General features: G+C 35.1%; 1 protein-coding gene across 11 annotated transcripts in view; it reads left to right on the top strand.

Moving 5' to 3' along the window:
• The window catches only part of UGGT2 (UDP-glucose glycoprotein glucosyltransferase 2), a 238444-nt gene that overhangs the window by 21774 nt on the left and 200197 nt on the right, over window positions 1–16473 (top strand). For 9 of the 11 annotated variants that reach the window (XR_013533952.1, XM_078368709.1, XM_054243220.2 and 6 more), the window contains 3 exons: window positions 396–526; window positions 990–1102; window positions 11317–11491. Coding sequence is in view for 7 of the 11 variants with exons in the window: in XM_054243220.2 (XP_054099195.1) it covers window positions 396–526; window positions 990–1102; window positions 11317–11491 (419 nt within the window). In the remaining 4 variants the exon portion in view is untranslated. The remainder of the gene's footprint in view (window positions 1–395; window positions 527–989; window positions 1103–11316; window positions 11492–16473) is intronic. The other 2 variants (XM_078368500.1, XM_078368552.1) reach the window with 1 other exon arrangement.

Below are 16473 nucleotides of genomic sequence, written 5' to 3'. Positions count from 1 at the left end.
ACAGGTACTTTAAAATTTATTAACAATCATGTTCTTTAACTTTTCTGCTGTTCTGAATTTATGCCTTATAGGTAGGACTTCTATATTATCCTTGTAATATAACTCCACAACTTTGGAGTAAGTTGTTCTGAAATGCTGGTGTTTCCAAATAGAGTTTAATGGCAAGATTATTTTCACCTGGTCTCATGTTGATTACTTGGACATTACTGGAAGATCCAAAATGAAGTTGATAATAGAACTGAGCTCTTGAGTTTTTCATTTTTCTCTAGCATTATCCACAACCAAACTTCAGATATGATTATATGGCATTGATTACGTCAGCTGTATGGTGGAAGATGTGCCAATCTGTCTTGTATAAAATACTAACTTTTTTTTCTTTTGACTTTTTTTTATAGAATCAGATTATTCTTATTACAACTTAATCCTGAAGAAAGCTGGACAGTTTTTAGACAATTTACACATCAACCTCTTAAAGTTTGCTTTCTCTATAAGGGCATACTCTCCAGCTATTCAGATGTTTCAGCAGGTGTGTAAAAATACCCAAACTGTATTTGACAAAGAGGCACATAGCCATGTACATAGAGCTCTTTAATGTGAACATCTTTAGTTCAAAATGATCTACAAGTTTATAGTTGGTTCCATAGCCTATCATTGATTATATTATTGTTGTCGTTGATTATAATTGAATATATTCTGTAATTTTTATAGTTATTTGGGATAAGGAAATTATGAGGACAAATTGAAATGAACTATCATAAAATTTTAATGGAATTTTTTCAATAACTTTGAAGCATGTCTTTCCTAGGATAAAGCTGATTTTATTAAAATATTTCTTAGATTCTACCTACATATAGGTGTTTTTTACTTTAATTAGAGCAATAACTTAATAGTAGTTGATGAGTTATTTTAATCAAAGTAATGTGTGAGGGTTTCAAAATCATATTGTAATTATCAACTACTGTAGCTAAATATAATCTTTGAAATCTTAGATTGCAGCTGATGAGCCACCACCAGATGGTTGTAATGCATTTGTGGTTATCCATAAGAAGCACACCTGTAAAATTAATGAGATTAAAAAGCTGCTGAAGAAGGCTGCTTCAAGGTAAATTAATAATAGCCTATAATGAAAGAAGTGGCTATATAGAGAGAGGAGAGTTAAGTAGCAGAAACTTCTTATAAAAAATTAATATTCTAAGACATTGTATATTTAATAATATGTTTTGTATTGAACACGGTATATCTGAGAACATTTTATCTTGATTAACTTTTGATTTTAAAGTATAAATTTTGCCAGAATAATATAAAATATATCAAATATGTTTCATATAAGCATAAATTGTTTTGTGAACTAAACAGGCAAAGCTATGAATTTATTTGGTCAATATCTCTTTAAATATAAACTGAATATATACCATGGGAATAAAAAAGTTAATAATCAGAACAATAATGTAGATGAGGTTGCTTTCTGGATTCAAAACTATTTTTTTGCAAGTATTTAATTAAAAAATGGCAAGTCAGAAGTAAATTATTAATTTGTGATTTTTTACATAGTAATATATCACTGTATTTTTGTTGTCTGATTATACTTTGAAAAGTAAGTTTCTTTAATTTTGAAAGAGCTCTATTAAATGGTAATATATATTTATGTATATTAATACTTCTTTCACTTGTTAAACCTTTTCTAATATGTTCTTATGCTTGTATTGATTTTAATATACAAAAGGCTTTTATTTTTATGTAGCCAAACTTTTCTGTGTATGTGACTTTTATACTGTTTTTATAATAGCAGTTTTTCCCAAACCTGATTGGGAGATATTACTAGTTCTTTGCAGTAGCTTTCTTGAAGTTTTTCCTTTTATTTTACATTAAATTTTAATCTGTCTATAGTTTATTTTCATCAAAAGGTAAGAATCCATCTAGATTTTTTTCCTCGGGTAGGTAGTTAATTGTATTCATTCTATTTATATTATGTTCCCTTATCTACTTCTTGTAGTAGTGCCATACTGTTTTAACATTTATCACTTAATATTCAGTTTCTGACAGAATGATTTCTTATTCTTTGTGGCTGTTTTTCCTCCACAATGCCTTAGCTCCTTGTATTTGCTGATGCTTCTAAATTAACATGGGAATCCTTTTCCTCTCCAAGTTACCCTCCCCCAAAAGCTCTGTTAGGGTTTAATTCGAATTATGGTAAAATTATTGGTTAATTTAGGAAAAATGTACATCTGTGTTGTATTGAATCTCTTATCAGATAACATTGTAGGTTTCTCTGTTCAAATCTGTTTAAACTTAAGGGAGAAATAATTATTTTATCAACATTTTTTCTTCTACTGAGATGTATACAAGGTTTTTTCCATTGGACATACTAATGTGTTGCGTCCTGGTCAACATGGTGAAACCCTGTCTCTACTAAAAATACAAAAAATTAGTTGGGCATGATGGTGAATGCCTGTAATCCCAGCTACTCAGGAGGCTGAGGCAGGAGAATTGCCTGAACCCAGGAGGTGGAGGTTGCGGTGAGCCGAGATTACGCCATTGCACTCCAGCCTGGGTAACGAGCGAAACTCCGTCTCAAAAAAAAAAAAAAAATTTTTTTTTGAAATATTATGCCTTCTTTTAATTTCTGAGGAAAACTGATTAATGGTGTGGTATATTAATAATTAAGATTATTAATTATGTGGGATATTATCTTAATGATGTGGGGTATTTCTGAGGAAAACTGCTGATTAATGGTGTGGGATGTTACCTTAATTTGCTTTTGAATTAAGATTGCTTTTGTTTTGTTTTCATGCTTCTGTTTTAATAAATGAATAGCTGTAAATGTATTGAAATTATTTCACATCTTTGATCTTATCATTCTACTTTCATATAGTGAATTAGGCAACCATATTATTCTTACCCTGGAAAAGTTAATATGGCATAGGAATTATCTATTCCTTTATGACATTATTAGGCTCATTATAAAATTGTTAGCACTAGTGTATATTTTTTCCTTTCCTAGAGCATCTTTTAAAGGACATTTTGTAATGTTTAAAATTTATTGTATTGTCATTGGTTTCTGATGTCAGATGCTGTAATTATTTATAGAAACTAACATTTTGAAGATTACAAATTAACATCAAACTATTAGGAAAGGCAATCTCCCATGGACCCTGTGAATCCTTGCATGTTCTTTCTTGGTCTCACCAGTAAAAACTGTAAGGTCCTGACCACTCTTTACCTGGGCCATTTCTGAGGGTTGTGTTTGCACTGAGTAACCTTGAGGAATGAGGTAATGGTTGCCTTTGGGATTGGGGGCACGGAGCAAGCATGTTTTATTGCTTGCTATAAAACAATGCTTCCCCAAGCCTGGTGTTCCTTAATTGAAACGTATGCCAATTGTGTGGGATCCATCTAAGTTTATATTTGTCACCCCTGTGGTACTTTGGGGGCAAGCATAATAATGCTCATACTGCTGGCTCTATGTCATCAGCAATAGAGTCATTTGTCTTTGACCCTGGAGTCTTATGTCTTCTATCAGACTCCATAAAAGAATAAAAGGCTAACTTATTAGTTTGTAAGTCAGGTAAAATCATACCTTAGACTTTCACAGTTCTTGATAGTTTTGGAGACTGTCATGGGTGGGATGTTGATTGACACATGCCTTCTTGAAGAGGAAGGACAAGGGCCCATGGGTAAAGGAGAAAAAAAGTCAACACTTACATTTCTTTCCACTGCTCACCTCTTTCTCCCTTTGCTCTCGGTGGGTGATAGCAGTCTCCTGATAACTGTGTTGTAGTCCCAATACATGTTCCTTGATCTGTGTTTCTAAAGGAAAAGGCACTCAAACTTGACTGATTAATTATTGTTTTGGCTCTGATTACGTAACTGGCATTGGTATTTTGCATGCTTACACTGTGAATGCTGTCAATGTTTGTGAAGCCCAAGGGGAAACACTCTCATTCAGGGACTACCATATGAACACTCTTGGGTGGTACAGCAGAAACAAAGAATCAATCCCAGGAGGAGAAAGGACAATCACAACTTTATAGACTTCAAATCTGCTGGACTACCCAGAGAGACTGTTTCCAAGTACAACAGTGCCACCTGCCTGACTCAGCCACTTAGTACACTCCTTTTTTTTTTGAGATGGATTTTCGCTCTTGTTACCCAGGCTGGAGTGCAATGGAGGGATCTCGGCTCACTGCAACCTCCGCCTCCTGGGTCAGGCAATTCTCCTGCCTCAGCCTCCTGAGTAGCTGGGATTACAGGCACGCGCCACCATGCCCTGCTAATTTTTTGTATTTTTAGTAGGGACGGGGTTTCATCTTGTTGACCAGGATGGTCTCGATCTCTTGACCTCGTGATCCACCCGCCTCGGCCTCCCAAAGTGCTGGGATTACAGGCGTGAGCCACCGCGCCCGGCCTAGTACACTCCTTTTTAAATGTGCAGTTCTGAAGCTGCTATTAAGCTTTTATAAACTGAACACCTGACCTGTGGAAGCCATATGACGTTTACATTTTGACATAGGTCAACTAGGAATCAGTGTCTAGCAAGGTAAAAGGGTCCCAGCAAGCCTCTCTGCTCAAATGGAAATGCTGTATTCAGAAGCACAGCTACTTGGCCCTAGCATGATATCAGGTATACGTGAAAAAGTGGCAGCTACTCTTTGTGGAGTGAGCTAAATAACCCATTTCACTGCCTGAAGTAAGGTCACTGGCTCAAAAGGGCCCTCGGTGGTTTCCCTAAATGCCTGGGCTAGGGTGCTGGCATGTTTAGGTAAGCTAACAGCTGGTGGGATCTGTGGGCTGCCTCTGCTGCCATTCCACCAAGCATGAGCCTTGTAAAACCAAAAGCTGAAGTGGTTAGTATACTCAGTGCAGTGGGCAGAACTCAAGGCCTTGAGTCATCCTCTCCCTGAGCAAAATCAGAGCCCTTGGTGAAATGTAATCATTTATACTGATGTTTGTGCCGTTGCCAGTGGCCTACCTGTCTGGTCTGCCACTTGGAAGACTACAGATGGGCAGATTAAAAATACCACTCTTTGGGGCTTGCACACTGTCAAAGTAATTTGCAGTTGCTTATCTGAAGGTCTGGCTTACTCCTATAGATGCACGTATTCTAGGCCTGTTCCCTGATAAGTCTGAATAGAGTCAGGCTGACTATGCCAAGACAGTGTGAGGCCCTGACTGCTCTTTGCCATGGCTTTTTCTCAGGGTGTTTTCAGTGAGTGACTTTCAGGAACAAGTTAATGTTTCCCTCTGGGACAAAGGGCACCCTATTTACTGCTCATTATTAAATGATGGGTTTCCCACACTCAGTGTTCTTTAGGTGCGATCCATACCCACTGCCTGTGTAGAATTCTTGTGGGTCCATCTTCTCCCTATGGAATGTGGGACCATGGGGAACCCATGTAAACATGCTAATGCTCATGTTGCTTGCTGTGCACAATTAATCAAGTTCTTTGTTTCTGACTCAGAAGTCTTCTGTCTTCTGCCAGAATCCATGACACAGTAAGAAAGCCAACTTATTAGCTTATAAGTAGGGTAAAACAATTCTGCAACCTGACAGAAACTTTCTCCCCCTTTCTTTCTGTACATAGGATAAAGTTAATATCGTTTTGTTTTGGCTGGGTGCGATGGCTCACGCCTGTAATCCCAGAACTTTGGGAGGCTAAGGCGGGCAGATCATGAAGTCAGGAGATCAAGATCATGGTGAAAACCCATCTCTACTTTAAAAAAAAAAAAAATTGTTGAACATGGTGGCGCACACCTGTAGTCCCAGCTACTCTGGAGGGTTATGTAGGAGAATCACCTGAACCTAGGAGGCAGAGGTTGCAGTGAGCCAAGATCATGCCACTGTACTCCAGCCTGGCGACAGAGACAGATTCTGTCTCAAAAAGGAAAAAAAAACCTTTTTTTTAAAAAAAAATGAAACTTAGGCATACACTCTTGGGTTTATGACATATTATCAATATTGCTCAAATGTTTTTTCTTGTTGAAGCATATTATTTATATTTCTATATTTATATTTTTACATAGGTATTTATAATAATGTAATTTTTTTCCTCTCCGTAGATGTTTCTCCTTCCTAGATTTTTTTTAGTTTTCATTTTCTTTTAGTTTTTCCAGATTAGACTTTTATCTTTTTTTAAAGAAATGACTGATAAATTTCCTTTGCTTTTTTATTCTAACTAGTACCTTTGCATTTATGTATTTTCTTCTGTCTGTGGTTGAGCTAAACACTGGGTTTTTCTTTTTTCAATTATAACATATTTACGTCATCAAAGTTGACTTCCTTTACTGTGTGGTATTCTCATTGTCCCAATTTCTTAAAATTCTTCTTAATAGTAGTTTTTTGTTGTTGTTGTTGTTGTTGGAAAGGGAGTGCTGGGAGAAAGTTGTGCTCATTTAGGATGGTAACGACTGCTGTCACTTTCCCCCAGATATATAACTCAAATTTTATTTTGTTGTACTTTTTTTGAGACAGGGTCTCTCTCTAGTGCCCAGGCTGGAGTGCAGTGATGCAGTCTTGGCTCACTGCAACTTCCACTTCCTGGACTCAAGTGATACTTCTGCCTCAGCCTTCCAAGTAGACAGGACTACGGGTGCAAACCACCATGCTCAGCTAAGTTTTCTATTTTTTGTAGAGATGGAGTCTTGCTGTTTTGCTCAGGCTGTTCTCAAACTCCTGAGCTCAAGCATTCTGCCTGTCTCAGCCTCCCAGAGTACTGAGATTATAGACAGGAGCTACCATGCTTGGCCTTCACTCACATTTTAATATTGTGTCCATAAAGTTTTGGGGCAGATCCAGACCATGGATTTTTGAACTATGGAATAGAAAGTAGGAAGATATGAATAATCAATTTACTCTTCTTTTTTTTACTAGTATGTTCTTGTCTTAAGTGGTAAAGTTGACTGTCAGTTATGATTCTAAGTAGAACAGCATAGGTTTTATAGTTAGTAGACTTCAATCCCAATTTATGATATAAAGTTATTATTAGTTTGCAACTTCATTAAGAATTTTTGTCTTTTTCTGTGTCTTTGTAAATATTTTTGGAGATACTGTAAAATTTAGGGTCAGGGGCTGCTCTCCAAATGCACTTCAAATCAATATGACCCTCTTTTTTGTGGCTTTAAACTTTTGTCCCAAATGGAAAGCTATATGTTTAAAGTTTTTTTAAAAATCCTATATGATCATTATAAAAGAATTCATATACTTTAGAAAAATGCAAAGTAGAAAGGGAAAATGGTCCATAATTCTGCTAACAGTTTAGTGTGTATTCTTTTTTAATCCACATGTTCATATACAGATATATTCTTTTTTAAAAAATCTACAAGGGTTGTATTTCAGATGTATTCTAAGGATATCTTAGATCCATCTCACATTAAATTATGTATTCTTACATGTAAATAAAATTACTGGTATGTGCCAATTTTATGTGTTAGCCTGTTTTTGCATTACTGTAAAGAAATACCTGAGGCTGAATAATTTATAAATAAAGGAGGTTTAGTTGGTCATGGTTCTGCAAGCTGTACAAGCATGGCACCATCTCCTTGGCTTCTGGTGAGAGCCTCAGGAACCTTACAGCCACGATGGAACGTGAAGCTGGAACAGACACATTACATACTGAGAGCAGGGTCAAGAGAATGAGGGGGTCTCCCTGGGGATTTAATTTCAACATGAGATTTGGAGGGGACAAATACCTAAACCATATCATTCTACTCCTGGCCCCCAAATCTCATGTCCTTCTCACATGGAAAATGACAATAATTTCTTCTCCATATCTTAACTCATTCTAACATCAAGTCCAATGTCCTAAGTGTCATCTGAGACTCATTTGCTATGAGTCTGTAAAATCAAAACAAGTTATTAACTTCCAAGATACAGTGATGGTACAGGCATTGGGTAAACATTCCTGTTACCAAAGGGAGAAATTGGCCAAAAGAAAAGGGTAACAGGCCCCATGTGAGTCTGAAACATAGTAGGGAAGGCACTAATTCTTAAAGCTGTAATGTAATCCTTGACTCCATGTCCCATATCCTGGTGGGCCCCTAGGCCTTGGGCAGCAATAGCCCTCTAACTTTGCAGGATACACGTGGTTGCCGTCATGGGTTGGGGTTGAGTACTTGCGGTTTTTCCATGCAGAAGGTGCAAGCTGCTGGTGAATCAACCATCCTTGAATCATGAGGGTTGCAGCCTCCCTATACTAGTTCTACTAGGCAATATCCAGGTGGGGACTCTATGTGGGGGGTCCAAGCCTGCATTTCCTCTGTGCCCTGCCCTAGTAGAATATCCTATGGGGGCCCTTCCTGTGTGGCAGGCTTCTGCCTGGGCACCAGGCTTTTCCATACATCCTCTGAAATCTAGGTGGAGGCCTCCAGACCTCCTTCATGCTTGCCTTCTGAGCATCTGCAGACATCAGACCATGTATAAAGTGTCAGGGTTTATGGCTTGTGCCCTCTGGAGCTGTGGCCTGAGCTGTACCTGCACCCCTTTGAGTTGAGGCTGGAATTGGAGTGGCTGGGATGCAAGTAGCAGCCTCCTGGCATGGCACAGGGCACTAAGCATTCTTTCCTTTTAGTCCTCAGAGTGCATGATGAGGGGATCTCTGAGATCTCTGAAATACCTTCAAGGCCTTTTCTTAATTGTCTTGGCTGTCAGCTCCTGGGTCCCTTTTAGTCATGCAGATCTCTCTAGCAAGTGGTTGCCCAACAGCCTCCTTAGGTTCTTCCCCTGAAAATGGGATGCTTCTTTTCTGGCTGGGGCTGCAAATTTTTCAAACTTTTACATTCTTATCTCTTAAATATAAATTCCAACTTAAAGCCATTTCTTTGCTCCCACATCTGAGCATACATTGTTAGAAGCAGCCAGGCCACATCCTGAACACTTGGCTGCTTAGAAATTTCTTTCACTAAATATTTTAAATCATCACTCTTCTTAAGTTCAAATTTTCACAGATCCCTAGGGCATAAACACAGTGCAGCCAAGTTATTTGCTAAGGCATAACAAGGGTGACCTTTACTCCAGTGTCCAACAAGTTCACCTGCCACATAGTAATGCTGAAAAATATTGAGTGAATGATACCATAATGAAATGAATAAGTATGTTTGATTATCCCACTCCTTGTGGTGGATATTTAGGTAGTTTATAACTTTCTTCTGTTATAATCAATATCTAATTGAACTTCCTTATACATATACCTTTGTACAGTTATTTTCTTAAATTTCTAGAATTAAAATCTCTAGGTAAGTATATGTATACATTTAAAATGTATACTCTAAAATTGTCTTCACAAAGCTGAAGTTTTACACTCTACTTCTAAAATTTTTACCAATGTTAATTTGTATTAATTATCTTTAGCCCCTTAATTCAGTAAATGAAAAGTGCTACTTTTAAATATAATTATTTAATTTTTAAAGATTGTTTCTCTCTTATTCAGCCATCCTCTATAGGTATAAGTTTTCTACCTATAATATATCCAAGCAGTTCCTGAATTAATCATAAAAGCAAAGTTATTTGTCTACAAGTAAAGGAAGGAAGGTGCTGTCTATCACAGTCTCAGAATAAATGGTAGAGAGTCCTTACCTTTGTGTCTGTAAAGTCTATTCCATTTCCTCTAATTTTTCCTTTTATATTCAACCTCAAGATTTATCTATTAGCATAGTTTTATTGGAAGTCTTTCCAGTTTTAAACAGAAGTTAATTTTTTGAAGGAAGAATTTCTCAGACTTACATTAAAATGTAAGATACCCTATATAAATTACTAAATGTATTTCTGTGATATGGATTTGATAAAATCAGTTTTATAAAGTGATAACCCAGCTCCTATATAAGTGACATTTGAGTTCCAAGTTTTCAGTTAAAATTTATGAGAATAATTTTAATAGTTTCATTCAATTTAAGAATCTTTTTCACTTTTCAAACGTGAAGTATGATTTTGTATTCTTTTAGCATTTATTAATAGCATCTTATGAAGAAATAAAATTCAGTGTATCTTGTTTTGCAGATTCATATCTCTTCATCTGTCACAGGAAATTAATGAAGTGAAATTCTATTTGGGACTAAGATTCTATTTTATGCTTCAGCTGTCCAAACATTGACAGTAGTATTTTAAAAATCACATTTTGATTACTACTAATCAAATTAAAGTGAATAAATGTTTGAGGATTTTTATACTTGAATGAAAGTATATTTAAAAGTGGAAGGTTATATATACTGTACAAGTCAAACTGTAAACTAATGTAAAGATGCTTGAATGATATAATTTTATGGACTTTTAATAAACACATTTCTTTATCAATGTTGAGTAATGTCACAAACTAAGCCAAATAACGAGTGGAAATCTCTCAAATTATTCTGTTAGTCAATAAGATTGAGTGCTTGAATCATTTTGATTTAGCTTATGTTGAGTCAGTAAGTAGTTAAGCACAATTGAATTCAGTTCTGCCTGATTTCAAAACCCACAGTATTTTTACTATCATGCTGTAGCAATGTTACACCCTTTTTTCTTCTGTCCTTAATATTTGTTATACAAAGGTAGTAATTGACTAAATGATCATAGAGATCAGAATTCTTAAAATAAAAGGTTGTTTCTCAATATCTTTGTTTCTCTGAACTTCGCTATCTCTTGGTTTGCTTTCTACCTGTATAAATCGTGAAAACATATGGGCTTTGGAATTCCATAAACATGAGTTGAAATTCTAGCTTTCCATTTGATCTTTTCCTAAGTAGTTAACTTATCTGAGTCTCAGAAACTTAAAAGTTTCAGTGATCGTAGTTATCCAATTTTTCTTGTGACATAGAATTTAATAAATGTAAAGAACCTAGCACAGTGCTTGGCAAATAAGAAGTCAGTTAAAGTCTGTTTCTGATAAGAGTCCTGGTTGCTTTGCTTATACTTGAGGATTTAATGAGTACTTGTTCATACTAAGTGCTGATAATCTTTGAATAAGGTAGTGCCTTTGTTTTGTTCCTTAAATATTTGTACCTTGTTTTTAGGAAATATGAGCTGTAATGAAAAATTATATCCTTCTAATTGAATAAAATATAAATGTCATTTCACTGAAAATTATGTTGCCATTATATGTTATTGTTTAAAGATAAACTTTGTTGGGAAATAAAGTATTTTTAATATTAGATTTGGATTAACCAAATTCTTTTCTTTTCTTTTCTGTCATATAGTTCAAGTGTTATGTACAAAGTCATCAGAGGAAATTTAAATTCACTTTTTAATGATTATGTATACTGTGAATTGTTTGATAAGCAGCAATTATGTAGAATTGAGATGCCATTGACTTTCAATTCATTCAAAACTTTGTGTTTTTTTCATCTTAGTACTAGACCTTATCTGTTTAAAGGAGATCATAAATTTCCTACAAACAAAGAGAACTTACCGGTGGTGATTCTCTATGCCGAAATGGGTACTAGAGCATTTAGTGCATTTCACAAAGTATTGTCTGAAAAAGCTCAAAATGGGGAAATTCTCTATGTTCTTCGCCATTATATTCAGGTATGTGCTTGTTTTTTCCAAGGTTACTTTTGGCTGCAGAAAAAACAATTACTGTAATAATTTTCTTACTAGATTTAAATAGTAATTTTCACCAGAATAGTTGTCTGACTTTTTTTTTAACTTAACAAATGTGAATTTAATGTGGAAAAATATATTGGGATTCTGTCTGTTCTGGGAGTATTATGTCTATAATTATTTGCCTTTTTCTGGCACAGATTTAAAACTTGGCTAAAAACGTAAAAACATACTTCAATAATGTGTATAATATTTGGTAAGAATTCTCAGTGAAGAAATCTGATTTACTCAACATGTTGATAATATATACATGTTGAGGTCAAAGTGCTAAGTATGGTGTTGGAATAGTCTTAACTTTGTCTTTTGAGAGCTGACTACTTTTTCATTCAGATTTCTGTTCAAATGCGCTGTATTGTTCCTTCCCCATTCCTCTAGCCTCCCGTTGCTATCACACTATCACATTTTTCTGTTTAAATGATTTCATAGCACTTATTACTATATCTCAAGTTTATCTGTTCAACACTTTGAGCACACACACACACACACACATGCACGCACACATGCACATATGAATACAATGGCCATTAAAGGAAGGACTTTGCTTTGTTACTGCTGTCTTCCCAACATGGAGTGTTCTAATTTGCATTTCCCAAATTATTAAGATTTATGTATTAATATTTAATATAATTAAAATATTACATTGTGTTCGTAAATTTCCTGTCCATAGCCTTTGCCTATTTTTATATTGGATTCTTTTTTCTCATTGGTTTATAGGTGTTTTTAATATATTTTGAATACTAATCTTTTCTTCTATATTTTGCAACATCTTCTAGTGCATTTCTGAACTTCTGATATTTTTAAAAAATTGTTTATGACATCTTTTTACAAATATTGTGATATAGTCAGATTTATTCAACTTTACCTTAATGATTTTCTTTATGATGTCATAAACACATTTTCTTGTAAGACCAAAGTTGTATTTTTAATGTTTTGGTTTTTAATCCATCTGGAATTTATCTGAATATACTATGGGGTAGAGATCTAATTCTGTTTTTTCCATATGGTAAATCATTGATCTCACATACTTCATTGAACAGTCAAGTCTTCTGTATTCTACTCCATCATATGCCAATTTCTCATACAGACATGTATATGTTTTTAGACTTTCCATTCTGTTGCAGTGATATATATATATATATATATATGTCTATTCTACACAAATATAACATCATTTAAATTGCTGTAGCTTTAAAATATATTTTGATATCTACTAGTGTAGCTCTGCCTCTTAGTTTCTGTTTTTCTAAATACCTTGGCTGTTCTTGCATGTATGTAGCCATATTAATTTTAGAAGCAGTTGGCCAGGTTCCATGAAACATGTTGTTGGGATTTTGTATGGGAATGAACTGGACTTTTCTGATTAATTTTGAAGAGACTTTTTATTCATATATATTGAACTTTGCCTTCTGTGAACATATTTTTATTTCACAATCTAGTCAGATGTCTTTTTGAAAAGTATCATCTGTGATGTACAATGTTGGTTTTCAACAATCACGCAGAGTCATCCGTCAGTCACCTTAGTACCATCACATTCACATACAGATTCTTGTAGGAGCATATGTTTTCAATTCACTTGGATAAATGCCTAGAAGTTCTATTGCTGAGTTGTATGGTAAGTCAGTGTTTAACTTCATAGTAAACTATACTAAACTGTCTCCCAAAGTGGCTGTATAATTTTTCATTCCTCTTAGCCATGAAAGATAATTTTGCTGCTCTAAATTCTAACCACCATTTGTTAATGTCAGTTTTTTTAATTATAGCTGTTCTAGGTACACAGTGGTATCTCGTCATTTTAATTTGCCTTTCTCTAATGACTAGTGAAGTTGAGTAACTTCTCATAAGTTTGTTTTTGGTGAACCTTTTTGTTGAATTTTCAGAGTTCTTTATATGTTCTAGATATAAGTCATTTATGAGATACATGATTCACAAACAGTTTCTGCAAGTTTGTTAATCATCTTGTCATTCACTATCTTAATGTGTTTTGCAGAGGAAGAGTTTTTAAGTCCAGTTCATCATTTTTTGTTTTGTTTATGGATTATATTTTTGGTATTGTATCTAAAAACTCATCACCAATCTCAAGGTCATACAGATTTTATTCTAGGAATTTTATAGCTTTATTGTTTACACTTAGGTTTATGATCCATTGGAGTTAAGGTTTGTGCAACTTGTGAGCTGTATGTTGAGATTTTTCTTTCTGCATATGGATGTCCAGTTGTTTTAACATTTGTTTAAAAAACTATCCTTCTCCATTGAATTTCCTTTATCCACTTGTAAAATATAAATGACTCTATTTGTGGGAGTCTGTTTCTGGCTTTGCTTTTCTGTGCCGTTGATCTGCCTGTCTTTCCTCACGTCAATACCACACTGCTTGATTACTCTAGCGTTATAGCCTTGAGATCAGATTGTGTTAGTCTTCCAACTTTGTTATTCTTTTTCAGAATTGTTTTAGCTAATCTAATTCCTTTGTCTCTTCTTGTGAACTTTAAAATCAGCTTGTCTATATCTACAAAAAATCTTGCTGTCATTTTTCCGATTGAGATTACTTTAAATATATAAATCAAATTTGTGAGAGAACATCTTAAAAATATTCAATCTTTCAATTGATTACAATTATATCTCTTGGTTTATTTAAACATTCTTTGATTTCCTTCTTCAGCGTTTTTCTTCTTTTTCAATCTATATGCCATTTATTTTTTTTAACCTTATCTTAATGATTAGGACTCCTAGTTAATGTTGAATGGGGAGTGGTGAAGGAAGATATCCTTGACGTTTTCCTCATTTTGGGGGAAAGCATTTGGTCTTCCACTATTAACTATTATATTAGAGGCAGGATTTTTTTTTATGTTCTGGTGTACATGTGCAAGATGTGCAGGTTTGCTACATAGGTAAATGTGTGCCATGGTGGTTTGCTCCACCTATCAACCCTTCACTTAGGAATTAAGCCTGGCATTCACTGTGTAGCATTTCATGGTGTATGTATACCACATTTTCTTTATCCAGTTTACTGTTGATGGGCATTCAGGTTGATTTCCATGTCTTTGCCATGTGAAAAGTGCATGCATGTGTCTTTATGGTAGAGCAATTTATATTCTTTTGGGTATATACCCAGTAATGGGATTAATGGGTCAAATGGTAGTTCTGTTTCAGGTTCTTTGAGGAATTGTCACACTGCTTTAAATAAACTAGTTTACAGTACCATTGGCAGTATATATGGATTCACTATTTTCTGTAAACTCACCAGAATCTGTTACTTTTTTATTTTTAATAGTAGCCATTTTGACTGATGTGAGATGGTATCTCATTGTGGTTTTGATTTGCATTGCTCTAATGATTAGTACTGTTGGGTGTATTTTTATATGCTTTTTGACCATATCATATGTCTTCTTTTGAAAAGTGTTCATGTCCTTTGCACACTTTTTAATGGGGCTGTTTACTTTTTACTTATAAATTTAAGTTCCTTGTAGATTCTGGATATTAGACTTTGTCAGATGCATAGTTTGCAAATATTTTCTCCCATTCTGTAGGTTGCCTGTTTACTCTGTTGAAAATTTCTTTTGCTGTGCAGAAGTTCTTTAGTTTAATTAGGTCCCATTTTCAATTTTTGTTTTTGTTGAAAAAAAAAAAACTTTTGGTATCTTCATCATGAAATCTCCGCCAGCACCCATGTCCAGAATGGTATTTCCTAGGTTATCTTCTGAGGGTTTTTATGGTTTTAAGTTTTACATTTGAGTCTTTAATCCATTTTGAGTTGATTTTTTATGTGGCATAATGAAGTCATCCATTTTCAATCTTCTGCATATGACTAGCCATTTATCCTAGCACCATTTGTTGAATAGGGAGTCCTTTCCCCATTGCTTGCTTTTGTCAGCTTTGTCAAAGATCAGATGGTTGCAGGTATGCGGCATTATTTCTGGGCTCTCTATTCTGTTCCATTGCTCTGTATGTCTGTTTTTATGACAGTACCATGCTGTTTTGGTTACTGTAAGCTTCAGCTTTGTTCTTTTTGCTTAGGGTTGCCTTGACTATTTGGACTCTTATTGTGTTCCATATGAAATTTAATTTAGCTTTCTCTAATTTTGTGAAGAATGTCATTGGTAGTTTGATAGCCTTGAATCTGTAAATTGTTTTGACAGTATGCTATTTTAATGATACTGATTCTTCTAACCCATGAGCCTGGAATGTTTTTCCATTTATTTGTGTCATCTGATTTCCTTGAACAGTATTTTGTATTACTAATTCTTATTACAGAGACTAACCTCCCTGGTTGGTTTTAGTCATAAATGTCTGATAGACTGTACAGGGAAAATGTGGCACATATACACCATGGAATACTATGCAGCCATAAGAAATGATGAGTTCATGTCCTTTGTAGAGACATAGATGAACCTGGAAACCATTGTTCTCAGCAAACTGACGCAAGGACAGAAAATCAAACACTGCAGGTTCTCACTCATAGGTGGGAGTTGAACAGTGAGAACACATGGACACAGGGAGGGGAGCATCACACACTCTGGGGTCTGTGGAGGGGGGAAACGGGAGGGACAGTGGGGGGTGGGGAGTTGGGGAGGGATAACACGGGGAGAAATGGCAGATATAGGTGATGGGGAGGAAGGCAGCAAACCACACTGCCATGTGTGTACCTATGCAGCATTCTTACATGTTCTTCACATGTACTCCAAACCTAAAATGCAATTTTAAAAAGTGTCTTATTCTTTTTTTGGCAATTGTTAATGGAATTACATTCTTGACTTGGCTTGCCAGTTAGGATGTTGTTGCTGTATAAAAATGCTAATGATTTTTGTACATTGATATTGTATGCTGAAACATTGCTTAAGTTGTTTATCAGATCAAGGAGCTTTTGGGTAGACGCTATGGGATTTTCAATCATGTCTACAAACAGGCATAGT

This window comes from Callithrix jacchus, chromosome 1 (assembly GCF_049354715.1).
Source record: "Callithrix jacchus isolate 240 chromosome 1, calJac240_pri, whole genome shotgun sequence".
NCBI classification, from domain to species: domain Eukaryota; kingdom Metazoa; phylum Chordata; class Mammalia; order Primates; family Cebidae; genus Callithrix; species Callithrix jacchus.
This window is presented reverse-complemented; position numbering and strand designations above follow the sequence as displayed.